General features: G+C 38.4%; 2 protein-coding genes across 3 annotated transcripts; both read right to left on the bottom strand.

Moving 5' to 3' along the window:
• Positions 1–390: 390 nt before the first annotated feature.
• On the bottom strand, positions 391–18,765 carry si:ch211-57n23.4 (immunoglobulin superfamily DCC subclass member 3). The gene is made up of 14 exons (XM_057355336.1): positions 18,720–18,765; positions 12,417–12,728; positions 11,052–11,196; positions 10,822–10,961; positions 10,444–10,572; positions 10,139–10,297; positions 4,545–4,710; positions 3,476–3,726; positions 3,177–3,341; positions 2,624–2,812; positions 2,005–2,121; positions 1,530–1,656; positions 1,265–1,397; positions 391–621 (listed from the first exon to the last, which is right to left on the bottom strand). Exons 1-14 carry the CDS (start codon positions 18,763–18,765, stop codon positions 538–540), a joined length of 2,163 nt encoding a protein of 720 aa, XP_057211319.1. The 3' UTR covers positions 391–537.
• Positions 18,766–21,006: 2,241 nt separating this feature from the next.
• crtc2 (CREB regulated transcription coactivator 2) lies at positions 21,007–27,865 on the bottom strand. Of its 2 annotated transcripts, none has more exons than XM_057354638.1 (14): positions 27,538–27,865; positions 26,662–26,763; positions 26,471–26,563; positions 26,303–26,364; positions 26,062–26,139; positions 25,885–25,982; positions 25,706–25,761; positions 25,558–25,601; positions 25,263–25,465; positions 24,674–25,122; positions 23,045–23,770; positions 22,863–22,919; positions 22,601–22,760; positions 21,007–22,432 (listed from the first exon to the last, which is right to left on the bottom strand). In XM_057354638.1, exons 1-14 carry the CDS (start codon positions 27,715–27,717, stop codon positions 22,305–22,307), a joined length of 2,436 nt encoding a protein of 811 aa, XP_057210621.1. In that variant the 5' UTR covers positions 27,718–27,865; the 3' UTR covers positions 21,007–22,304. The 2 variants fall into 2 exon arrangements, with proteins under 2 accessions (XP_057210621.1, XP_057210620.1); XM_057354637.1 differs by having other exon boundaries at positions 25,706–25,779.
• Between the last annotated feature and the right edge of the window lie 80 nt (positions 27,866–27,945).

A 27,945-nucleotide genomic window follows, 5' to 3' on the forward strand; every position in this document is an offset into this window, starting at 1 on the left:
TGATGGCTTGGGTTTATCGCAAATCGCAATGTTCGCTAAATCTTGCTTTTGTCTGAAATGAACTGTTATGGGATTAGTAAGACGGTTATTTCTTATATTTGGCATCAGTATTGATACAGTAAGGCTATGTTTTATTACTAAAGGACACGTTGCAAAGGGAAATTTTGGTTTTAGCAGAAAGCCCTTTGGTAATAAAACATATAGAGGTTTTGGCATCATTTTTTTGTTTTCTTCCACAATGCACATGCACTGCTTCTTAACTAAGCACATCAACGTAAAATGCTCTTTAGTAAATCGAAAGGCTACTATTTGGCGTATAAATATTAAACGACTCCGATTTTGGTTTAAAGGAGAGGGAATATTGAAAGTAAGAGTATGTGAGCATTTGACTGGTTGAGACAGGATCAATAATACAGACTAGCAGCAGATATGTTGACAGGACAGATATGGAGGGGGTTTAAGGGGACTTTGGTGGGCAGGCCAGGCAGAGGAACCACAGGGATCTCGATCTCTAGGACGGAATGTAAGACCCTGATGCTAACCAGCGCCTGTGCCTGGCAGACCGGACGAGTGCTGCTCTATAAGAACCTGGCATTGGGCCTGTTGGTCTGTATTAGGACCCTGAAAAACAGAAAACAAGAGTCAGCGTGACTTGTTACTTGCAGTATTTACCAAACGAGTTTTAGATAGATTTTCACTTGGATATTAAAGGTAAATGTTTTTATTGACGATAAATGTTGTTAGCCAAAAAGAGGATAGCATAGAGGAAAGATGAATGTGTTATATATGGCAACAAATAGAAAGACGATTCATGCCGGAGAAACTGGGGAGCTACTGCAGAGGATCTTTCACACTGTTTCGTGCATTTTTATGTGCCCGTGACAAGTCCTAATACAGCGTCTTGGAGATGTGGCCACATTTGTTATAGATTTTGGCTGTCTCCGTTTTTTCTGTCTTCATTAAATCTCAGACTCAGTGAAGGTTTGATTTAATTTGTATGTTTTGTTGGGAAATGTAAAAAATAAACATTCATACAGACACACTGACGCAAAATAAAAACATTTTTGGTAAAGCATCTAATGTGCTTTTGCTCAGTAGTGTATTTTCCTTAAAAAGAAACCAAAATTCAAAAGGCACAGCACACCAGGAATGACCCTGGAGACGGGTGTAAAAATAAACCCAGACAGCCTAACAAAAAGCACACCATATCTAAGGACTACTTATTCACAATAATGATGCAAAAATGAGGCAAACCGGCTTTTACCTGTGGCACTAATTCAATGCCTTGAACAGGAAGTGTCACTGCTTCTTTAGGGATGTTAGTGCCCTGAGTGTGGTGTCCATCTCCACCCCGTGGGACGGACCAGCTGTCTTGTGTCCCCTTTCTGCAGAGAAAACTGAGACAAAATTACAATTCAGATGGGTATAATCTGAGCAGTGTATGTCTGAAAGTGAATACAAAAGAACCATCATTCTAAAAAATAAAGAGAATTGTGCATATAATTATAAGGTCTATGATGGTCTGTTACCTGCGACGATATCCAAACATGAGGAAGAGCACGCAGAAAATGATGCAAGCCAAGCCAATGTGGATGCCGATCACAATGCTGCTGAGTGAGCTCTCAACCCCCCTACAGTCACATTTGGATTCCTCCCCTGAACAAATAAACATGATTTATTATAACATACAAAATGATAAACCTACCAGGACTGTTAGTCTAAATTGGCAATTATGTTTACATAAAAAAATAACACAAAAGAAAAATGCTTTATTCATGCCACCTAACTCATAAGAAAAAAATTAATTTAATATGTAATTTAACATAAATATTTAATGACATGCTTGTCTGCCACAGCAATGTAACATCTTTAATTTAGTATGTGATCATCTCTGTTTAATTTGCGTAATAAATCAGTATGTTATTTATTTCATAGAAATTTAATTCATAGTCAATCTGAATAAATATTGGCATCAACAACTCTCAAAGCAAACAACAAATTTACGTTCACTGGTTTTAGCACTAGTTCCATCCTCAGCCAGTGAAACCAGTTTCTTTGAACAGTCGCTCTCTCCATTGCCATTGTACGCCACCAGTTTGACTTCATACACAGCCCCGCGGTCTGAAAAATAAATCGTCAGTATCGCAAACAGCGCACATCAGTCACACAAACACAATCTAATATATATTGAACTAGTTTTGTTTTTGCAATCACACTAGAACTATTGATTAAGTGAATCGTTGTGATTGAGCCGCCGTGAATGAACTTTCTGGCTTTGCTTTACTCAAACAATATCTCTGTTTAATCTCACACTTGTGAGTTCCCATTTCCTGTCTTGAATTGGTATTTCTCCGAAATGCCATGACACATTTGTCACATAACAGTACTTGGACATGTTCTTTACAAAGCCATCTTCATTTGCTCTCTAGTGCTCATCAGGTTGTGTACGAACAACACATAATGGCCACTTCAAAGGTGCTTTAACAGGTTGCATAGACAAACATGGCACTAGACACAAGACACATTCTGCTTATTTTTCTGCTCTGATTTTGAGGGAAAATCTACTGAAATGGTTGTATATGGAAACTACATATCACACACGCAGAGACACACTTGCACTCACCGAGATGAGAGATGGTGTGTGCGTTGACATGGCATGGCAACTCAATTGGCCCCTGCATCAGTCCGATGGGGACCCTGCGGTAGGTCAGACGGAAACCCTCTGTTTTGCCAGGCTTACTAGGCAGCTCCCACAGGACCTGGACCGCTGTGGTGTTTATTGCTTTGGTGAAAAATGTAGGTGGACTGGGGACTAGATAAGGCAGAGAGAGAAAGAGAGAGAATAAATTTACAGACACATGGTACACTGTCAGTGTTAATTCTGTTCAGGATAAAAACATAAGGTGGGTGAGCGCAAGAGAAGCCACATGACAAATGAAACAGATGTCCATGCATCTGGGAGAAAGTAAGCAGGTCCATCCAGGGGGAGAAAAAGATGTGGACATATTACAGGATATCAGCAGGGAGAGGTGAAAATGCTGACGTGGCCCACAGAAACAGATGGGCCGACAGAGAGAGTGGTATTGATAGTGTGAGGAATTAGTGACCTAAGCAAAACAAGAAAGCCAATACCTGGTTGAATATATGCAGACAAGTGCATTTAAATGACTACATACCGCCCCCTAGTGTTGTGGCTGCAACAGTGCTGGACTGTTCACTGGCACCCAGAGGAGAATAGGCCTTCAGGTAGATGGAGTAAGTGGTGGCAGGTTCAAGATTTGTGAGGTCATGCTGGAATGTTGTCTTTATCACTGCTTCCTGTAACTCTTTACTATCAGGCTCTGGAAAGAAAATCCATTATGTACTATTAATACAATATTTTTGTATGGATCAAGAAATGGAAAGGCAATTGAAGATGGTCTAGATATTCAATGTTGGAGCAGAACAACATTAGAATTCTAGTGGAGATTCTTACCGCCATATTTCCGGATGTGCAGCACATATCCGATGATGGCGTCTGTGACTTCGGCAGGCGGCTGAGTCCAAGAGAGCTGCAGGGTGGTTTTAGACAGAGCCGTGGCTTTCAGACCCTGAGGGGGATCAGGAAGATCTTTGGCAGGAGAGACAGCGAGACGAGCACTGGCCTGGTTAGTGCCGGCAGTGTTTTCAGCGATGCACTGATATATCGCCTCGTCTTCTGACGTGATGCGAGTCACTGCCAGCGTGCTGAAAGTTGGGAAATAAGACACATTACAAACGATATTCATGCCTAATTTGAATTCTAATCTGAATTTAAGAGTTAAAGGGACAGTTCACCCAAAGATTTACTACCATAGTAGGAAAAATTACAATGGTAGTCAAAAGTGCACCAGAACTGTTCGCTTTCCAACATTCTTTAATATATCTCATTTTGTGTTCAACAGAACATAGAAACTTATAAAGCAATTTTTTCTACTATGGTAGACAATGGTGGCCAAGAAATGTTTGGTTACAAGCTCATCAGAACAAAGACATTTATACAGTACTGGAACAACTCAAGGGTGTGTAAATGAGACAGAATTTTCATTTTGGGGCAAACTGTTCCTTTAACACCTTCTGTAACCCTGCATTTGTAAAAAAAAAAAACTGTAACAATTCAGGCTAACATTTTTGATAAATGTTTAATTGTCACTCGCACAATAAAAATGTACGATGAAGAAGGTGTCTCTATATTTGTAATGATTATTTTAAAGGGGTCTTTTGATCCTGCCAAAAACCTCAGATATAAAGTAAACAGCGCCATCTTGTGTAAGTAGGTGGAATAGCGTCCGTACAGATGAATACAAATGTAAAATAGCTCAAATTAAAGATTTTATAAGGTTTAATATTCCGTCGCTAAGAATTTTTACATATACGTTTGTTTAAAGCTTTTGCCTAAAATCAATATGTTTTACTCATCAATACAATATATGTATATTGCTGTAGGTTTTCTTTTAAAGTCTGTGTGCATTGTAGCAATAAGTGTGTTCCTCTTGTTAATCTGATAGAAGAACACGTGTGTGTACCTGTTATTGTTAGTAAGTTTCACATTATCTCCAGGAGTGAGAACCTTTCCGTTTTTCAGCCAAATGATGTGAGGTTCAGGAACTCCCTGAGCGACACAAGTGAATACAGCACTGCCCCCTGCTGGCTTTGACACTGACTGCGGCCACTGGATGAACTCTGGGGGAGCTGGTGAAACAGAACAGTGTGAGGCACAAAGGCAAAAACATTCATATTCAAGAAAATTCAAGAACCTTAAAGTGCATTCATATTATATATAATTATATTTAGTTGTTATACTGCAGAGTGCACGTTATAATAAACTAGAGTAGTATGATCATATAAGCGCTAGAGGGCAGCACTGAAATATGTTTTTATCATTATATGCACGACAAATTGGAGTATCTTCTAAATAAATCAGAATGGTAACAGACACCAAGTCAGCTCTATCTGAAAGTTACTATTGAAGCAATGAAACGACTTCACCCAAAGCTCAGGTGTTATATCCAATAGCATGTTGTGATGCACGTTGAATCGTAAAAATCGTTGTTTTTATAATAATTAATGTAAATGATGGAGTATTTTGGTTTAACAGCAAGCTAACACAACATGCCATACATTCAATTTAAAACTTACTATAGTAACACACTAAATTCATACATTAGACATTGAACTTAAATTCTGCTTTTTATAGGTGTCTGCTTAAATGACTCCTCGAGCCCCTCCTCTGTCTCAGCAGCACAGATGCAGGTTCACTGTTCCGCTTGACACCCCTTCAGTGTCCACACAATGGCCATGCATATATGTAGAGCTCTCCAGACCACGGGACTATGCATCTCATTGATCTATTGACACCCCCCACAGCCAAACACCCCCAAAAGAGCCCCTTCTCCCTGGGAAGAGGGTCCAAAGTGGTCTGCGGAGGTGTGGAAGGTCATAGGTCGAAGGGAGCCCAATTTTAATAGAGAGCCATTAATCAATGTAGGCATGGATCTTTAAAACAGCACCGCTGCCTGTTAATTTTTCTAAAACTGGTGGACAAAAATATAGATTTAGCAGATCAATATGAGGCATAGAGAGGCTGTTAAATTGTGTTTCACAGCTGACTGTGTTTTTAAACACAGAGGGTCTTAAACAACATATTTAAAGGAAAATTCAGTTTTATTTCTTGATTTTTTTTAAATGTACTGCAGAATTATAGTATTAGTAAAATTATATATATATATATATATATATATATATATATACAGTATAAGTGCCCCTTTTATTATTCCAGTTTAACTACAATTAAAAAGATTACAATATCATAGAAAGAAGTAAAAATGCATCATACTGGTGCTTGTGGGACTGAAACATGCTGTATTTATAAACACGACACACGTCTGGCTGTTGTGTGGCTCAGGCTTTAGGGTCAAAGTGAAAGTGAAAGTGGGAGGGGCTAGAAGGCTGTGTGTATAATAAAGCTATAGCACGGCACAATAGGACAGAGGTCAGTTTAGACCCCCAGATGCAAGCCGAATTCATGGCAGTGTGTGTGTGCGTGCGTGCCTGCGTGTGGAAGGACAGGGTGTCATTCATCAGTCACAGCTTCCACACTTGAACCTGAGTAAAACTGTTTGTGAATAAGGATGAATAGATGTCCTTGAATGGAAATGTTTTTAAATTAAAGAAAGGGACAAAATATAGACGATCTACTGAAAGGCAACTTTATGTACATATAGCAAACTGTGGTTTAAAAAAATATGTAGTGATAAATAAAATTAATTCTATATTAATTCATTAATTATATAATCAACTGTGCAGTATGCTTTGTATATCTTTAACAGTGTTCACCCAAAAATTCTGTCATCATTTATTCACCCTCATGTTGTTCGAAATGACTTTTTCTTCTGTGGAACACAAAAGAAGACATTTTGAGAAATGTTTCAGTGGTTTTGTGTCCATACCATGAAAGTTAATGGGGGCCAATGTTGTTTGGGTACCAACATTCTTTAAAATATTTCTGTTGTGTTCTGTAGAAGAAAGAAAACGATACAGTTTTGGAATGACATGAGGGTAGAAGTTCATTCCTCTGCCTGCACACAGAAAAAAACCTTTTTCAGACTAAATACAAGGTAGTAAACAGTAAAGCATCGGATCATTTGGAGGCTATTGTCTACTCTTCATAACTAACCAACCAGAGTCTCTACAATAAGACCGTTTCATCATCTAATCCATCTCATGTATTGATCAGTTATTCCTTCAGCTAAGGTCACAGATCTGACCTTGAATTTGATCAGGTGGCTTTTCCTCATTCATTCAATTCTATTGTGTTTATTGACTTATGTAATCAATGCGTATTACTTAAAAAAACATGACTGATGTGTAATACTTGCATCATCTCATTTATTTGGACAACAAAAACTTGTTCTGAGATTATGGATAGTGATCACTGGACGTCTATTTCAATAACTCAATAAATCATGTTTAGTATGAATGGGTATCTCTGCACCTGCTGTATGTGGAATCCATTTTAAAACTGCTAAAAAGATACATTCCAACAATAACATGAGGCAAACCCTTCACCCAAAACAGCAGCTATGAGATCTGCATCTTAAAGCCTTCTCAATGACTTCACAATCCTTTCATTTTTCCTATGAAACTAGAGGGGGAATGGAAAGAGGGTTCCCCCAACACAAAGCCATCACAGTCGCCCCCTTGAACTTCGTCATCCGCGGCCTGACCACCAGCTGTGACGAGAACAACTGCCCTCATAATGCTTTGGAAACCATTGGGGGAGGGGTTAGAAAAAACACCACCCTTTCTCATTTAAGGGCCATCCATTTTGCTTGCACCTCCCTCGGTTCCCATCACCTATCTGTCAACGGAGACTCCACCCCCTCCCTTCGACCACTCTCCTAGAGCTTCCTAGGCCAATGTCAAAGGTGAGAGATGAGAGTTCAGAGGTGAGAGGGAACCCCCCCTCATGAAGCATACACACACCAGGACAAAACTCTGTTTTTCTGATGCTCTTTGCCTGTCTGTCTCTCTTTTGATCTCTATTGTTCCACATCCTGGCTCAGCATCTGTCCTGACCAAACTCAAGGCCTTCACCCCTGTGTGAAAGTGCACTACAAAAGAGCAGTCCAGTCTCCAGACGGTAACCTGAACTGGTTTGGATGTAAACCGACCTCTCAGCTTTGAACTTGAATGATTTGCCTTTTGTGACTGACAAACTCCAGAAAAAACAGTAAAAAATGTTTTGCCTTTTTAAGTGCAATCACATTACAAGTCATTTCAACTTGCTATTTAATTTTTTTACATAGCTAACTTAAGCTAATCAAATTAAGTTAAGCAATTTCAACAAGTAAGTTGTAAGTTATAGAAACTTAAAAATGTAAGCAGTATTACATTTTTAATGTGTTAAAAATACGACTAAAATATACATTTTCAAATATTCAGCTTTATATCATATAACAGCAGAGTGTGGTTACAAGCATTCTTCCAAATATCTTTCTCTGTGTTCATCAGATCAAATACATTTATGTAGATTTGGAACAACTTGAGGGTGAGCCAATAAAACAGAATCTTTTTTGGGTGAACTGGTCCCTTTAAACAAACTACATGACATTCCATTATACTATAGATATACGTTTTTCAAGGTATTATATATTGGCAGAATTCATTACTGATTTTGATTTTCACATTATTTTAAATGAGGCTTTACTGATCTGTTACACTTGATGATGGCAGTCCTTTTCAGGAAAGCATTTCACCTCATCTCTATTTTGGGGAAAGAACCTAACCTAATCCTATTGCTTTCAATCGCACACAAAAAGTGGATCAATAAATGAATCAATACATTTGAGATTACCTCCCCCAATTGGCTTCACTGCCAATTCGGCTGTAAAAGACTAATAGGAGTAAATATTGATTGATCAGGCTAAAGCTGGACATTTGGGACACGCATATATTAACCACACCTGAGAACCAAAAACAATTTCACAAATGAACAGATGAATAAATCATCATAATAATCTGCATTGTCCCAAGAGGATCTTTATATATTCCGTTTTATATTTTAATGATAAAATATCATTTTGACTTTGTCAAATATCTGACTTTAGGTATCACTTGGATGCTTATCTTGGTGATGATGTCATTAGAAATGATAAGGATTACACATATGAATGTTAGAGGTTTCCAGCTACTTTACTCACTGTGTGATATCACTACCCATTTGTGCTCATGTTATTCCGTCTTAAATTCCCGCAGCGTGTAGCTACTTTGAAGATAGTCAATGAAAGCGGCAAATATATACTGCAGGGATATATGATCGGGTTGAATGTAAGGACAGTAGCAGTGTGATGGATGAGCTGTGTCATTGGGGTTTTGAAGGGGGGATATCTCCTAACAGCTGACCCCATTACCAATGTTATTCCTCTTCACCATCAGCCCCAGCTGGACAGCACCAGCAGGGCTTCATTACCATAATGGCAGTCAGGGTCTCACACCAACAGACCCGGTGCAGGGCGAGAGGAAAACCCGCATGCTCTGCAGGAGGGGCCAAAGGTGAGACAAGCGAGGGCCTGAATATTGACTTCTGCTTGTGTATCGACCAATCTGATTTTAAGAGTCATGTTCAGGTTGATGTGTGGTCATCACAGAACCCAAAACCTTTATATATTTATCTATACATAAAATGCACACCTATAAACGAGCAGCTATAGTTATTTTATATAGACATTCTTCCATGATGCTTTCTCGGTTGTGTTTAATGAAGTGTGTAAGCAATAAAATGAATTTAATATAGCCGTGTGCACTTATGTTCAAACAAATCAGAATTAAGCAGCATGAGCTAAATATCAGTGTTAACAAGGTCAAATTAACTCTCACAGTGTTTATATAATCCACACTTTGAGAGTGTGGATTATATAAACACTGTGAGTGTTAATTTGACCCTTTTTAACACTGGCGATTTTGCTGTGTAAATCAAGATAAAATGATCAAATGATCAATTAGTTCATGCTTAAAACAAGATAAATTAAATGCAAATGGGGTAAGAAAAACAAACTTTAGGTTTATTTTTCTTACCCCGCTGGCAGATATTTTTCTTGTTTAAGCATAAACTCACTCAATTTTGTTTTATTTGAAACAAAACTTAAGATTCTATTGTCATTCTGTTTCTCAAGTACTGTCCCCTATCTTGATTTAAGAATCTTTAGATAAAAATACTAAGAATAACATTTTTCGTGCTGTGTACAAGGGATCGCTCTATTTATGCAAATTTAAGTCAACCATAAATTAGTTGTTTTTTGAGATAAGAGGTTTCGATATAAGTGTACATCAGAAAAAAATGGTATCCAAAATGTACCCAAGCTGTCAATAGGATGGCACCCTTTAAAAAGGTCATAATATTTACCTTTAAGGGACAGATATGTATACATTTGGTGCCAATATGTACCTCTGAAGTACTAACCCGCACTCTTTGGAACCAGTGTGCAATTCTTAGGTACTAATACGTTCTCTTTAGGTGTAAATGTGTACCTTTTAAAGCGACAGCTTGGGTACGTTTTATTCTAATAGTTTAGTTATAAGAAATATCAGTAAGGACAAAATAACAACCGAAAATTCTTACCTTGCACTACAAGCCTGCCCAATGCAGTACGCCTCATCCTGGTACCAGGCCGGTTGGCGGCACACACATACACCCCAGAATGTTGAAGGGAGACATCAGAGATCATCAGGTTTCCGGTGCCAAGCACTTGTATGCCCTCCACTCCGATTGATCTGCCATCTGCACAAATGCACATTTAAGAAGTTAAAAAGGTCATTCTGAAAGCTTTACAACAATTCATCATGCGGTTTCAGCATCGTTTTAAAGATATTTTCCCTATGTTGATCATGCTTAGACAGGTTAACTCTCAGTATGAGGTTTTTTACCAAGTCGACTCCAAGACACGATGGGCCGAGGGTTTCCAGTGGCGATACATTCCAGGATGGCTGTCTGATGAATGGTGATGGTGAGGTTCTGAGGGCCAGATAGAATGACCGGCTCCCTGTAGGAGGTTCCTCCTAAGAGTAAAAGAGCAAATAAATAGATGATAAACCTGGAGCTAAATTACACCTCACAAATTTTAGACGTTAGATTTCAAAACAATCAATGTGCTGCTATGTTCGTTGTCAGATCATGTCATCAAAGCAAACATTATTTAGCATGCTTGAGACCTCATGTTATGAGTGCAGTAGATATATAGAGTTTAAGGAGAAGGTTAGGCTGGTATGTGTGATGTAAGCATGTAGAATCATCATGTAGAATACGATACTGACCGGTTACTTTGAGGTAAGCTTCATGGCTATAGCGGGTGTTGGCTATATTGGTGGCCACACAGCGGTAAAATCCAGCATCTGATTTCTTCACTCCTGTGATCTGAAGAATTCCCATTGGGAGAAGCGTGTACCTGGAATAAAAACACCAACGTGAATGAACAGTTATAAGACGGCCTGAATAATTATCAAGAAAAGGAGTAAAATGAGAAGGATTGTGGTACCTGTCATCAGATGTTCCAAGCGCAACACGATCTTTCTCCCAAGTGATGCTGGCTTCAGGAATACTGTTGACCTGGCACTGGAAACGTGCAACACCTCTCTCATCCACTGACATGGACTCTGGATGAGTGTGGAATTTCGGAAGAGCTGAGAGAAAAAGAATGAGTGCATGAACATAAATATCTGGATTTAAAAAGTGAAGTGGTTGACCATGAGTGTTATGTTGGTCAATTTAGTCTAAAAAGTCACAACACAACATGACCGGTCATGCTGGCCTTTCCAGCATATATGCATAGATGCAGCTGGCAGCAAAGGACATTTCACGTGGTATAAAACAAACTAAATACTTACACATATGTGAAATTACCGTAAAACTTACAGTAAGGTTGTATTTGTTACCATAATAAATGCATCTGCTAATATGAACATAGTTTTTCGGCATTTATTAATCTCTGTTATTGCCAATACAATTGTTCATGTAAGTTCGCTGTGCATTAACTAATGTTAACAAATACAACTTTTGATTTAAAAAATGTATTAGTAAATGCCATAATTAACATAAATAAAGATTAACAAATGTTGTAGAAGTATTGCTCATTGTTAGTTTATGTTAACTAACGTTCGCTAATACAACCTTATTTTAGAGTGTTACTTAAATTACTACATTTGTTTAACATTTAAATGTCAAGTTGTATAGATATAAAATTGATTTAAGTGTATTTTATAGGACTGTAGTTTCAAGCTAATACACTCTCCTTACAAAATACCACATTTCTATAAAACATATTTCATTTGAATTACATTCACAATCCAAATGTTGATATTCGAAGCAGGGTGATGTGCTCAAAACACTGTTGTCCAAATTGCCTATTTATTCACATAATCAATAAAGGGGTGTTATAAGTAGGGGGTTTCAAATGAGTGCATTGCCATGGTAATTTAGTGCCCTCTGGGAAAGCATGTAGCGACAACCATAATTCTACAGGATTATCACCCATCCTACTGCTTTTATAGGATCACAGAGACAGCCAGTTGAAGATGGGTGTGGATCAACTAAAAACAAGTGCACCGAGTAAAAAGTAAGACGTTGCTATCTCTAGTATGTTGCTCTAATTAATAATAATAATAAAGTACAGCTGTATATAGGAGATGAATCATATAATAAAATATCCAATTACTAAATATATGTATATATATATTTTTATTTTTTATTTTTTTTTAAATAAATGTCATTGGATTATTAGGTTGCACCAACAAAATTCAACTAGTTACAACAAGTACAAATAAAAGTAACAGTGCATGTATGATTTGTGTGTGTTGCTTTAATTGCTTAGTCATGTTTTAATATTTTCTCTTCTGTCACTCACATGCAAGTTGCACTCGGGCCTTGCGGCTGACCAGCATGCCGTAGTGATTCTGCGCAGCGCAGTAATATTCCCCAGCATCCGTTGCATCGCCCTCTCTCCTCTTCTGGAAGCTGCGGATCAGTAGCGTGCCGTTGGACAGGACCTTCGCCCGACTGCCAACTTCCGTAAGCAGCGGTGCTCCGTTCCTATTCCACGTCACTGTGATGGGACCCTCTCCTTCCACCCTGCAGTCCAGCATTAGGGGTCTGTCCCGTACCGCGATCACATCGCTGGGTTCCGTAAGGAAAGCCAGTTCAGAGCCATTACACAAACCTAAGAGAGAGATAAAGATGGTGGTCAGAACAGAACTGAGTCAAACTTTAACAGTAAAAATGTGTTTAATATAAATGCTTTTCAATGCAAAAATCATAATATAATCGTTACATTTTGATGTATTTTTGTTTATTCTTTCTCACTGTTGAATGTAAAAGAGACTCAAACAATAAGAAAGTGATACTTAGTGATACACAGAACTAAGGGATAAACTTTCAACACCACCCCTCCACACACACACACATATAAATTACTGCATTTGTGTTCTTTTCTGGAGTGATGTCATCGTGCGCTTTATCATCTATATCTGCCTATTAACTCAATATCACCAAAGCAAACCTGCCCGTCACAATAGAGACAAACGCAATGCAACCAGTGAACCAAAAAGATCTGCGACAAAGCCAGAGTAGAAGAGATGCTGAACTAGGAATTATGGGGTCAAGTTAGAGGAACCTCTTTTGAGTAAACCAAACCCGATGACAATAGTGCTGTGACGACACCCTTTTCCAAAAAAAACCCCGGCAACCACCAGGAACCTTCTGCACCTCTCAGTCTGAACCATCTGCCCCCCACTTATTCAAACCCCCACCGCTCCGAACCCCCGGCCGGTCACATTTTCCTTTCACTCTGATTCCAGGGTGACTTTCCCATGCCACTTATTCACCCCAGTCTTTCCTCATTGTCAACTCTTGCAACGTGGCCATTCCACACATCTTCTTCTTTTCATCCGGAGAACCCCAGACCTTCAGCCACCCTTGATGTGACCTTTGGAAATGGCCAGTGTCTCTGGCAGCTGTTGTGTTAAAGAACACAAGTCTGCTCTTGAACTTGCACTAGATGAGGTTTGAAGTATACCTAGAGCGTCTGTTAGGTTGATACCCGCTTTTCAATTTATGCACTTTTGTTATTTTGCTTGATATTGAGAATGATCTTATCTGAGCAGTGGGGTTCTACACTTGTACTTCACATCATGAGTGAGTCATAACATGAAAATCATAGAAATGAGTAATATCGCTGAGGAAAACTTCAAAGATTCATTGGATGTCACATTTGCATATTGTCTCGGATGATTCCTTTTGAAATCTATTAGGAAAATTCAAACAAACAATTAGCCAAAAAGTAAAAGAAGGAAATTAGTAAATTATTGTAGATAACATAGCTCAGATAGTTGGGTTTGAGAAAAAAATGTTCGTGTGTACATTAAAATCTTTAAATTCCGAGTTCTTCAATTTTGTCAAATCTGAGCACAGTTTGAAACATTGTTGAGATCTCTTCTGAAACTTTAGTTATGTGAAATTAATGGAGATTTTTATTAAAGAGAAAAAAATGAGAATATGGATATTAAGCGAATTTTCAATTTCATTCCCACTTTATTTCAGTATAAAAAATTGTCGCTGTCCTTCCGAAACATTTTTTTTTTTCAGGAAATGGAAAACTGTACTTCTTACATGATTAAATACTGTGTCATCAAAGTTGACAAGCACTTTTTAACACTTTTTATTGGTTCGACATTTGCAAAACCCAGTGACAAACATAAATGGTGACTAGTAATAATGATTTATATTCAAAAATAAAAATTGCGAAATATGGAATTATAAGGTTTCAAAAGGACACTGGTGAATTGATGTTAAATCTCAGCTATCCCACCTGTGCCTTTTTAATGAATACTTAATTCTTAATACGTTATCCTTAACTTTTCTGTATAAGTCTTCAATAGTTTCCTATGTAGAGCTGTCCCAACAGATGTTGTGTTATGCTAATAGGTGTGATCTTTCACTTTAATATGGCCGGCTGCTAATTTAGAGGGCAAACTTTATAAAACCACTAAAGCAAACTCTGACATTGCTCATGACAGCATGAGCAGATAAGCCCTATCATATTACTCCCAATCACAAGACTGATACCTATGGGCCTTATTACATAGAGTTTGAACAAAATATCAATACCAGAAGCACATGCCCAAATAGAAACATAAATGAGTCATCTACCACAAATCAGAACTAAAGGGAATGTCTGACAATGCAGATGGGAAAAAAACTCTTCCTTTATTAATTTTATGAGGACTAACATCTGACTCATCCCTGACTTTTACCATCTGATGTGTTAATGAAATTCAAAGGTCCCAGGGGAAAGGGGGGTTATGTCACACACGCTGTATTCAGAGATACTGGGTGTATGTAACCCATGGACCTGTGCAAATAAAGAATTGGTATACGGACATATTTTGAATATTTGCTTGATAAATCTGTGAAATCTTAATTTCACAACTAAGAGATAAACGTGGTGGCAAAATATACATGACAACATGACATGAACAATTGAATATAATAATTTGGTTTTGCTAGATTTAGCGTTTTCGGTATTAGTCCACCTCACAATGGCAAAATATGTTTCATGATCTTAATCCATCAGAGAGGTTTGTCTGTATACCTCAAAGGCTGTTATGTCTATGATCTCCTTGATTGTCTCTTGTGGTGATGTTGAATAAGGTTTGTCAATTATAAGGCCTCTGTAGTTGGGCAAGATGTATTCAAAACTCATATCAACCAAACGTTAGTCTCAGTATGCAAATAACTCATTCCAACCAGCATGAGACCCGGACAGAAGTGTGATTGAGAGCTCAACTCGGTGGATAATTCGGCTAATTCAAATGAGAGCTGGAAATAAATGGGGTTTGGGGGGATTGTCAAGGATGTTCTGAGCAGCAGGAGACCCCCACCCATCCCCACCCCTTGGGCTGTGACCTCAGTCCCTAAAGGGTCATGAGAGAGTTGGCGAAGGGTGGATGAACAAGGTGGGGCAGCATGCGTCCAGTCAAATAAACAGTCCCAGCCCCCAATTCATCCCATTGTCTTCAGTCTGAGCATTGGACCTGAACTTCACAAAACATTGTTGATGGCCAGACTAAATGTCCTCATTTTTCAAGCAGAGATTTGGGGTTAACATGACCAACAAAGATTAAGAACTGTTCATCAGTATTAGGCTACTTGGAACTTGCTAATGTAATAACACAGAAACCTGAGAACTGCAAACGTTCTCAAAGACCATCAATGCAGCATCTGCACCTTCACTAACACAGAGCTCATAACTAATAAAGAACTATCGCTTTATTGCAAAAGCGATATTCAAACATTTTTCCAAGAAAGTTTAGAAAATGCATATTCCATGTAAATACGAGTGTCCTGTAATGAGACTAAAACCTTATGTTGAAAATATCATGCACTTAACACTGCAGAGACTACTTTAGTGAGAGAGAGAAAAAATCATGCTTTAGAAAGAAACCTTCAAACTAAGCCAAACAATCTATGGTCATTATAATTTCTACATGTCTCCCATTGTCTGCCCCAGAATATTTTGGTATTATTGAAAATGTGATATGAAAGCCTTTGAAAGAAACCGTAAATGCATATAAACATTTACAAATTACCCTCTATCTCCATTATATCCACAGCAGCAGCAGGAGATCTAACATAAACAATAGCTGAATACAAACTTGGGGGAGGAATAGTAAAGAAGCCGAGCGTAAAGGGGGGCTCACGCTACTCTGGGTGGGCTTGTTTTGACTCCATAATGAGAGTTAAACTCTCCCTGCCACAAGCTCCCTGCACAAACACTCCATTGTGTCGGTCATTTGAGGGAAAGTTGTCTTTTGTTTAACACTGATTGTCATTAGGTGGCATACGCCAAGTTCAAAGTCATGCAAACACACTTACATCTCCAGTTCAAAGAGGATACAAACCCCTGCTGTTTTATACCACCCTCCTCACTGACAGCAACTTTACATTTTTTAAGTTCTAGTTTTTAAGCTTTTTCTCTTTTTTACCCCGCTTAAAATGTTGTATTTTCCTTTTTGTAAAGATGTTAAATTGTATGTTTTAGAAATAAAGGACGTTATGATTTCCAGCAAAAATGTACGTGTTTCCGTTAATGAGATCATTTCTGTGGGTCAGAAACCTCTCCAAAAAAGGCCTTTGCCAAACATGAAACCTTTAGGTAAAATCAATAAGTAATACGGTCCAATTGGAGGGGGGAGCACAGCCCATCACTACTGCCTCGGGTCTTTAATTACTGGGATAAGAACCAGAAGGGAAACAGGGTTTCCATTAAGGCAATCTCATTAATGGAGCAACCCCAGGGTTAACATATCCTTCTGCCACAGCATGTAAGTTTATAATACTACAAGTGCTGTTGGTTCATTTGTTGATTTTCACAGAATTGACAGATGAACATTGTGTCATGCAACTGCAGTGTAGGGGCTGATTGGTATGTTGTATTACAACCAGATCGACATTAAGTAAATGTGACCAATCACAAATACAGATTTTATTATGATGCACAAATTTTGATGCGACTCATTTTTTAACCTATTCAAAGTCTGCTTCTGTTTTCATTTATTTTGAGTCTTAACAGGATTGGTGCAGACTAACTACAGATCCAGTTTAGTCTTGTACTTTCAGCAGGGGGGAGCCCTGTTGTGTTACCCTTAGACACTTCCCACCAAGTGATTTACTAATTTAATGCTTATGTGGATAAGCTAGATGTAAGCATTAGCTGCCTGCTGGAGATGAATGAGAACAGAGATAAGGAGTTTGTGGATATGGCCGTGCCGTGGGCAGCTGTGCAGGGATTACCCCAGCATAAACATATTCAGGTATGCACACGCATTCACAACTTTAGGGCGATTTTTAATATCCCCCTGCCTTCCAATAAGGCACCACTAGTGTCATGGAGATGAGGGTGTAAGGGTCAGGTCAAAGGGGGTGGGGAGAGGTGCCCACTTTTGTCTCCCTGGTTCTTTTTAGCTCCACCCTCATTGGACTGCTCCGCTGTCCAGACGGGGACCCCAAAGGTTAATACCACCCTAGGTCACCACAACCCCTCTGTCTATAAGGTCATCTGTTTCCCCTCCTCCAATGGACTCACCATCACCTTCTGTTCAACTTTTTTATAGTGTTTATTTATTCTTCCTCAGGAGTTTTATCCTGAGGAAAAACATGATCCAACCTCATGCCAGTTAGCGCTGGTTTAAAAATAAACGATTTTTATCCATACAAACATGTTTTTAGGCTGTGCATTATTGTGGGGGCAGCACAAATGTGTGTGGAAGTTTTAAAACGTGGCTTGTTTAGAAGAGCCCTATTTGCAAGGAGCAAATGTCTAAGGATTTGATGCAACACATTTTATTCATCTTAACATGATTCTTCTCTAGCAATTGCAATTGTTTTGCTTTTATGTTATGATTTTAAATTAAATAAAAAAATGAATTAAGATATTTATATCGGACAAATCAGCTTTGAAAAGCATGCATTGTGCAAGTATGGGTTCTAGGTTTCTATATTTTTTTCAAAATGCGATTAATTCTCCTGTAAATAATAAGGAAACTAAATTATATGGACTCATTTTGTGATATATTTTTTTAATGCAAAACACAATGTGTTTTGTTTTTTATAATATCCATATCAATGCATTATGTCAATAGTAATTTAACACAACCTGCAAGGTATATAAATAAAAAACGAAACTTTTCACTAAACATTTTTCAGAATCTGGATAAGCAAACCATTCTGCAAACGAAATAAAGGGTTCATTTTCATTTTTTTACATTAAAAATATTCTTAAATATTAGAAGAACTGTAACATCTAAATTGTGTTTGTGCTTAATATTTTTTTGCTTTTTGGACGTATTCAAATTGCAAAGAGGAAGGTGTTAAAGAGTTTTTGTTTAAATAATTTAATCATCATATTAAAAGTTCTCAATAGGACAAACGTGTATTAATTTGATATGCATTACGCTGAGACACTTCTATCTTATTTTTAAACATAGCTTTATCTGTCCTCAAACGTGGCTTGTTATGAACTATATGCTTCCATAAAAATACCATTCTTTTGTATGAAACACAGCATAAAAAGTTTGACACTTATAAAAATGTAAATAAAAAGACTACATTTCTTTACAGTCTAAAAACAGACATTATTTTAGTTTATACTCACATGAACCGATGAGCGTCAGGAAGGTCAGCAGAATCCGTGGCTTCATCTTCTTTAGTAAATCCTTTCAGAAATTGCTTTCAGGTTCTTCAAAAACGTGTTTAAAAAGCAAAAAAGAAACTTATTTCGATACTTCTTGCAGATAGTTCCCTGTCTGGATAAAAACGGAGAAAACTCAGCAGAACATCTTCAACACAATAACGTATTTCCAGCCGGACGCTGCTGGAGGCTGCTGATCACGTCCAAGTCCACTGTGAGAATGAATGTCCTCACTTCAGCTTCAGCACCAGTGGACAGCGCAGGACTCATCCATTATTCATCACACTGTCGCGGTCACTACACGGACACACGCGGACACACTGACACGGACCGTTGCGTGACAGGTGGGTCTCTGATGAACCAATCGTCAAACGCGCCGTTGGGGAAGTGCGCTATGGCTGATGTATACTTGAGCAAATATAGTTCACTCAGAAACATCATAACAACGTCCTTTATGGAAATTGATTACGCTTGACGATTTATCTAGCTGTTCTCTGATGCAACGGAGTGTCACTAAACAGATTAATGCCCTTGTTCTTATAAAAACTGGACTATAGACATTTATAGAGGTGAACAATCCAAATAAGCAGCATATTAAATCAATAAAATAAAATATGAACTAAAAAGAACTACACTACAATACACTACACATTTCACAACACTACAGAGCGTTAATCCTGAACCTCTATACATCAATTTTTGGTCCACCACTTCTAGAAAAACAACACTCATCCTGTGTGGCCAAATCCAAAGAACCATTTAACCTAGGAAAACTGATTCAATTAACAGTGATTTGCATGTGGAGTAGTTCATGAATAGATCTGCATGTTAAATGAAGTGAGGGGAATGCCCAGGGGCCGTCCCTTCACATGATACTAATTGAAAGGAAGTGCATTTAGTGAAACATGTGAGAGAAACACACCAAACAGGTCAAGGGTCGATAGGACAAAATAGACTGTTATAGCTGTTCAGACACATGCTGAAAACAATGTCCATTCATTTACATAGCAAACTTTGTCCTGAGCTCAGGGCGGGGACTAATTTGTCAAAATGGAATTCTGCAGTATGCATTTGAAAGATCATTAGGATCATTTAAACTCTTTACAACACTTAAACAATGTTAGGGGAATTAGGTTACGCTACCAATTAGGCACTTAAAAAGCATTCATCTTTCGGTATTTTGTTGTCCTAAATGTTGTTTTCAAATGCTGATGTGGAAAAACAGTTTTCAGCATAAATGCATAGAATAAGGACTACAGTAAAATAATTATGAAAATGTTTCTGTTGACCCTGTAATATATCAATTTCCATAAGAAGACTGTGTGTCCTCAGGCCACAGGAAGAGATCAATGATTGAAGCGGGGAGAAGAAACGGGATGGGCCTCACCTACCGTTCCACTCTGCCCTTATCCCATTAGGAACTCTATGGCTGCCCAGTTAACCATGGACACGGGTACAGGGATAATCCACCCTAACACTTTAGGACTCATTCACTGCTCTCTGCATGCCTGTTATGCTGGTAACTCTATTATGGACTGGGGAGAGAGTCAGAACGGTGAGAGGTATCAAAAGTCATCTACTGCGTGTTATGAGAAAACAGTGCTTTACAATAATGCTTTTTTTTACAGGATAAAGCATTTTCTCCTTTGTGTTTGTTCTGTGTTTTGGAATGTATCTTCACCACCAGGTTCAGGTTCATTTCTGATCTTTAATAAAATCTGAGCAACCACAGACTGCTTCATCTACAAGTCTATAAGTGGTTTAAGCCCTTCTTATTTGTCTCTTGGTGTATCTAATACAAATATATACATCATAGATGGTTTCATCGGACGCACGCAGCAGGCCCGAAGTTAACTTTGTCTGTTTGTTTATAGGTCTGGCTAGTGGCTATAATATAACTTTTTTATCAATTTTATTTAATTTATATTACTATTCATTTATATTAACATTTTATTGTATGATAATTGCATTAAATAAACAATTTGTTGAATTTTATTGAATATAATTTTTTTAATTAAAAATGTTCCTTTTTATTAAATAAACGGTTTGTTGAATGGGTTGTTACTTTGTAGCATGTATGTTTAGGCAAGTTACTGTTTTTCTACTGATAACCCAAAATAATACTGGCTAGATCTACTTTTAATTTGCTTAATAATTGGATATTAAATATGCAAACATCAAATTGCATTTTAATGTACACACACATGATATTTATGACATCAACTCAGGGTGAGGATGATACAAACCCACATAGTTGGTCCAGAATGTGTTAGTGCATGTTTTTATTGCAATACTTTTGAGATTTACAGTGAATGTTCCTGTAAAATTTGCACTCTATTTATGTGATTAACTCATGAAAATGTATTCCAATATACTTACTGAGAAAATCTCAATACTTTTGATGTTATATTGAAGACAAACACTGAAAAATAACAATATTTCCTCTACCAGAGAGGGATAACACAAAAAAGTTAAATTCAGTATATCAAAATATATGTTATGAATAAAACTGCAACAAAAATCTAATACAGAAATCCATAAAAAGACATTCGGTCATAGAAGTCACAAAAATGACCCCTCTGACAACACAAAAATATAACATGCAAGCAAATGGATATGCTACCACATATGAGCCAAATCTCAGTTTCACATACAGTAAAGCTGAGCCTTAAATTTAAAGAGTTAAATCTGTCCTCATTTTACCATCATGATAATAAAAATAACAAAGATTGGCCCTTAACTATAGCCAAGATCCTTCATTACGTTTTAAAATGGCAGTTGTTCTATGCTGTAATAAAATCTAAAATTTTAGTTCTAAACAACTTCATTGCCCAGTTTCACAAACAAGGCTTAAAGTCCCCGTGAACCGTAAGTTGTGATCGTTTTTACTTCCGTATTTTGACGCATTTCCGAGTGAAATGGAATTTCTAATGAGAAAAATAGTGGGCGTGTCTTTCGTCTTTCTCTGCGATTTGATTGGATGTATAAAACAGCCTTGCATTTGGAAATGGTAGCAGACTGACCGTTGAAGGGGAGGAGTTAACGGATGCTCCGCACAAGCCGTCTAACGTACATCATTTGTGATAGATAGTCATTACAGGAAAGAAGTGCATTTCAGATTTTAACTAAAGAATTAACACACGCATTTTTAATAGCGAATGACACACATTAATAAACTATTTACAATAAACGCTGAAATATTTCATGAAAAAATAGGCATTGTAATTTTTTATTTAACTGGGACTTTAAGCCTTGTATGTGAAACCAGGCCCATATGTTACTTCACCACATATATCTGTAAATAAATATAACTTTTTATTAATAACAACCAAAATTAATATCAAGGCACATAGACCTGCTTTTTTATTTCTTCTTATTAAAATCTATTTTAAATTTTTATCCAATTTATGTTTTCCCTATTTAAGGGCTATATTTAAGTTAATTGGTAAAAACCAACATTAACCTTCCTAAAAAACTTCCTTAAAACTGCAAAAGTACTTTCCCTATATGTACATTATTTTTATTCTTTATTATGACTAAACCAAGTTATTACTGTGCATAGCCCAAGTCTTCCAGAGAAGGAAAAGCTTCACTGTCCAGGCCAAATGTTTCTACATCAAAATCCAGGACTGATTCAGGCAGGCCTGTTGTGTCCTGATCCAGCCAGGACAATGACTCTGAAAAGGTGGAGAAACATTTAAGGATGAAAATATCTAAAATAGAATCTAAAATAACTGGCAATAAGACAAAGTCCCTATATACTTTCAAATCTATGTATTTTAACATACCTAACCATGTAAAACCTATTTAAACGCTACATTTGCCATTTATTTGATCAATCTTACCAGGAAAGTTGATAAAATGTTGCATCTCATCAGTACTTCCGCTTTGGTTTTGGTGTGGTACGTTGTTCTTGAATCGAAGCTGTTCACTGCTCTCCGCAGTTTGACAATTAGGATCTGACCCTTTACCGCCACCTAGTGGCTCCTTTTGAAGCACACCAAGCTGTGCAGGAGACAAACACAAAATCTCAGAGACAGTCACACACCATATGGCTGTAACAATGAATAAGACCTGAATAAATTATTTGTAACAGAAACGATGAACCTGCTGAGAGAGGGCCTTCGCCTGCCTAGGGGTGAGGTGTAAGCCGACGTAAGATTCCTGCAACAAAACAGGGACATAAAGTATAATGAGACACCAGCATGATTAATCCTGACTCTTACAGCTATAGTTAAGCCTGGATAATCTGAGGAAGAGACAGACTGCCGAAAGGCCAAAGCGCTCACCTTGTTCAGTTCAAAACCTTTTTCATTTGAGCTCGAACTTGGTGTTGGCACTTTTCCACCTTCTCTAGAGTCTGAAATACTCTTTCCTTCAGATTCAGATTGCGGTTTGGGTTGCTCATGCGTCTGCATGCAGGATCTGAAAGGTTTTCCTTGCGTTTGTGGGTTTTTCACATGAGTCCATCTTTTCTCCTGAGTGTTGGGTAAAGGCGCAGGGTGATGCGGCTGTTGATGAGGCTGATGCAGATGACCTTGATATTGGCCCTGTTGGCATGGCAACTGCCACCGCCTTGTGCACGGGTACTGCTCCTCAGACATCTGAGGATCCTGGAATTGTACATGCGCTTGTGTAAATGGTTGCTTTATGGTTTGTTGGTGCTGAGTAAATGGAGTCTTTGAATTATACAGTAACTGCTGTTGATATTTGGACGGTGGTTGTAAATGTTGCTGCATCTGTCGAGTCTGATTGTGAATGTGGTGCTGTGAATTAAACAGGTTTGATTGTGTCTGATGTGTCTGCTGATGTTGTGGTTGGTGTTCACGGTGTGAGATGGCAAAATCTTGACTCCACTGTTCCATCTCTGGGATAGATTGATGGTGCGTTTCCAGAGGAAAGTACTGCCGCACCGGCTGATGGGACATTGGAGGGGCGGTTTTAAGGAGATGACTGCAAGGATATGCTGGTGGCTTTGTTTCCTTAAGAACTTTGTTGGGGTTGAGGAGAGAGCCCTGTGCGAAACATTTAACACGTTAAAACAGACAAATCATATCAAACAAGTGATACAATAAATATTATTGAAATTATTTAATGAATTTATTAAAGAGGTACTATTAAAAGTTTAACAAAGGATCGGTAATGCAGTTTAAGGTGGCTCTGTTTATATACTGTACATGTGTATACATGCTGCATTGCATCACTTCCGCAGCCACCTTAAAAAATAGACAGTGACTTTTATATATAACTTAAACCAAAACTTTAAACTGTCTCATATGGGCAACTCCAGCTTTAAGTATGTGACATTTTTAGTCAAAACTTGAATTATTAATTCTCAGAGAATGTATTTATTATCAATATATTGAACAGTCTGTTTATATTTTACTAAACCCCTGATGATAGAGTCCAGACATCAGAAAAATATTAGTCTATGCACGAGTTTTCCATTTTAAAAGAGGGAGAAATTAATGTGTTATTGATGTGACAAAAAAGGATGCATGTTTTTGAGAGACAACATACTTTGTAGGGTTTCTGTGAATTGAAATGTACAAACCAAAAGCAATAATACCTAACAAATGGAGAAGGGATGACTCTTTATAGAACATAAAATTGTTACTATTTTTCATGTGGCCATTTATAAAGAATATGGTCCGTTTTGGATGTCACAATTCCGTTATGTATGTGACGGTTCACTATGGAAAACTATGCTTTTAAAAAAAAGTGCTTTAAAAACTTTGAGATTTCATGTGGGTATTTAAACCACCATATATTGACATCTGATCTATCAGTATGGTGAAATTCTCTGCTAAAAACCTATAGTCTCATATTTTGAATCAAGTGTATTTTAGACATTTCAATACTTTCAGAACTTGATTCACTGTGAGCAAATACGATGTTCAACAACGTTCACATCTTGCCTGTGTTATAGAAGACATTGTTGGAGACACTGCTGGTGAAAATTGCTTTGGATGCTGCCAGCGTGAATCTCCACCGGACACAATGAGCGGGCTGAGCTGGGTTCTCTTCCGTGATCCGGCGGTATGGGCTTGGCCAGGTAGACGTGGCGAACCGGCGAGAGAGGAGGAGGAGCAAGAGCGTGACCCTCCGATTCCGCTGCTGTAGCTGCAGGGGCTGGCCGACGACTGGATGGACTGGTTACTTAGCGAAGAGCTACTAAGGGAGGACTGCAGGGACTGGTTGCTGAGAGATGATCGCAGGGAGGAGTTGCTAAGTGACAGGTGTAAGGATGTGGAGCTCAGGGAGCTGGGCAGGGAGTGGCTGCTGAGCGATGATTGGATGTTGGGATTGCTGAGTGAAGACTGGAGTAAAGGATTACTCATGGACGCCTGAAGAGATGTGGACAGATCTAGGAGAATGACAAAAGTGGGTTACTCAAACGCTCCTAAACAGACCTGACCACAATCTCACACAGACTGTAGGTCTATTTACTATTAAATCAATTGAATAGTAAATGCAATTCACACATTGTCAGATTGTGACACATACTGGGCAAGTTAAAGTTGGACATAATGTTGGGGTGCGTGGACGTGCTGCTCAGGTGATCTGCACTGTTGTGGGGCTCAGAATCCTGGCCTACAGGCAGTGGAGAAGGCAGGTGGAGGCTGGAGAGGTCCGGAAGAGAGCCGCTCGTACTGAGTGCTGATGGGACGACGAGAGAAGTCATCTGCTGACTGGGCAGTGGGAAGTTGCTTTGGGGGGAAAAAAGAGTCTAACGGGTGAACTGGCAGAATTGTAATTTAATGAGTGAAAACTATCTATCCAAGACTAATGAGGAACTTACCGAACAACAGGTGTTTCATATCCAGATGTTGCCACAAAAGATAGCTAGAATGATGATGCAATGGACACTCAATATTAAGACTTGGAAAAATGATTTTGATAAATGTAAAAAAATATGCGATAAACTTGAGCAAGACAAAAAAAAATACCTTTTTTATTTTGGGAGATATTGTCTCCTCTTGTACATTTTCTTCAATTAGAGGCACTGAATGTGCAAACATGCCTTAAAATATTTTTTGAAATGTCATGTCATGTACATCAAGTTAACTGTATACCAAACTGAAAGTTTATTACATAAGACAAAATAATGTGCCACAGTTAAACTCACTGTGTTTGGTATGAGGGTTCAGGACTTGGGCAGATTTTGGGTGGCCATGCAAATGGACGTTTCGCACACTGGTGTGGAGGGCCGAATCAGAGTTGGTTCTGAAAAGAGAGAAAGAAATAGAGAATGATGGGCCTCAATGCGGTGAAGAATGGGATCAGCATTCTCAGCTCTGTTTACCTATTCAGAGCTGTCAGAGGAAGATGGACCATCTGGCTCTTCTCTGTGGCAGAACAACTGGACCAGTTTCTACTGGAGCTAACCAGAAAGTCACAACAAAACTTAATCTATGCACATGAACAAAAGCTTAAGAAGGTTATCAACACATCAGACTGTGATTTCATTTGGAACATGTGATTGTTTGGAACCTAACGTAAACATAACTGTGGTGCTTTTAAGCACAGATTGTTTATGACCTTACATTCTCCAGGCTGGACCTCGAGGAGGAGAAAGGTGGGTAGACAGATAAGGTGCTCTATCAAACTGTGAGAAGAGTTAAGGCTTAATATTAACAATAAAATAATGATATAATTCAAGCTGAATATGATGCTACTATAAACAGTATAAAATATTTTATAAATGAGGATACATGTCTTCTATGTGGTCTGCCAAAAGGACTCGGCGGTGTGTCTCTGTATCCTTCATCTGCCTCTAGGAGTTGCTGGGTGAGATAATTTGGGTACTGTGAAGAGTAAAAACAAAATATATTAGTATTAAAACGGAAGGCCTTTATCCTCTATTGAAATAAAGAGGAGGACAGTGATACTAAAAACACCTCACCTGGGTTTCTATAAAGCATCTTGAAATCTGATTGACATTTGGCAGAGACCCTCCGTGGTATGGGACCGTGCTTCTGGTTTCACGGATTCTCTCAGCCTGAACCTGTGGATGAAATGGTAACCACAGGTTAAGTTAAGCACAGGTGAGTCGTGTATCCATCCGCAAACAGTGTATTAGATTCAAATCTCAGCATGCTCTTCCATACAATGCATTTAACCTCAGGGGAGCTGCGAGGAACAAAGCCTGTTGCATCATAATTCAAAACAGACACTATACCTGAGATTTACAGACCCCCTTTTGCTTCAACGTGGATGAAAAAGAGACTACATGAGTGACTAACAAAGTGCTATTTATGTGCATTGACATAATACACGTCGACTTGGCGAATCACAAGTCCATATCAAATGCTAAAAGGTTTAATATACATGGGGAGATCTTCTCTTTCAACATAGCGGTTATTAATAAAGCCCCTTTCCTTATTTATGACGTATAACTACTCTAGGTTTTATTATAATAAAATTGTCGTATTCATGTTTCCTGCACCATTTTTATTACCATATCGTTAACACAGAATACAATGGTAAAACTAACTTGTAGTTGTTTGCTATACTTTACTACTGATAAAACAACTCATTTAAGTATTATAGTTAAACCACGGTTAGTTTTCTTATAGATATCTATCTCACTCGCTAGCTGCACCTAAAGATATTAAGCTCAGGGGATTGAGGGGCATGAATTACAAAGACAAGAAAAGTTTCAGCAGTCCCGTCAGATCGTTATAGTATTATTGCATTTGAATGTTATGCGTTATATGATAGCGGCTGTAAATAAGCCTTACAAGAGGCCTCACATGTTGTGTGTTGAGGTTCGACTCACCCTGATGGAAGTTACGTCCATCATAACCTCGCGGAAAGCCGCTGTGTCTTCAGCCTGCCGCTGAGTGTGCAGGGCGATCTTTTCGCTGAATTTACGAGGATTACAGCTTCCCTGTGCCGATCCCGCTCCGGGCCCTTGCCCGTGTCCTATCTCCCCAATGCCAGCGCCTGACATGTGCATTATTTCGTAAAGTTTGGGAAAATAAGCTGGCTGACACGGTCAGAGTTCGATAAGTGACCCGAGAAAGCAACACTTTTGACAACAGTGAGCGGTGCATTGTGGGTAATGTAGTACTGTACGGGGCAGAAACCGTCGTTGCCAAGTTGCGTGCGATATCTGTGAAGCACACACGCCCAACTGCTGAAAAGATGGAAAAACAACTCTGGTATTTTGGGAAACGTAGTTTGT

The sequence above is a fragment of the Triplophysa rosa genome, linkage group LG16 (genome assembly GCF_024868665.1).
Source record: "Triplophysa rosa linkage group LG16, Trosa_1v2, whole genome shotgun sequence".
NCBI lineage: Eukaryota > Metazoa > Chordata > Actinopteri > Cypriniformes > Nemacheilidae > Triplophysa > Triplophysa rosa.

Bases quoted from the DNA above. Each gene is read 5' to 3' on its own strand.
- si:ch211-57n23.4 (XM_057355336.1), bottom strand. From the start codon at position 18,765: ATGAAGCCACGGATTCTGCTGACCTTCCTGACGCTCATCGGTTCAT. The intron at 10,962-11,051 runs GTACCACAATCC...TTTTTATTCCAG, and splicing joins CTTGGAACATCTGATGACAG to GTACACGCTTCTCCCAATGG. The intron at 1,398-1,529 runs GTAACAGACCAT...ATTTTGTCTCAG, and splicing joins ATGTTTGGATATCGTCGCAG to TTTTCTCTGCAGAAAGGGGA.
- crtc2 (XM_057354637.1), bottom strand. From the start codon at position 27,717: ATGCACATGTCAGGCGCTGGCATTGGGGAGATAGGACACGGGCAAGGG. The intron at 26,564-26,661 runs GTGAGGTGTTTT...TACTCTTCACAG, and splicing joins GATGCTTTATAGAAACCCAG to TACCCAAATTATCTCACCCA. The intron at 25,780-25,884 runs GTGAGTTTAACT...AAATATTTTAAG, and splicing joins GAACCCTCATACCAAACACA to GCATGTTTGCACATTCAGTG.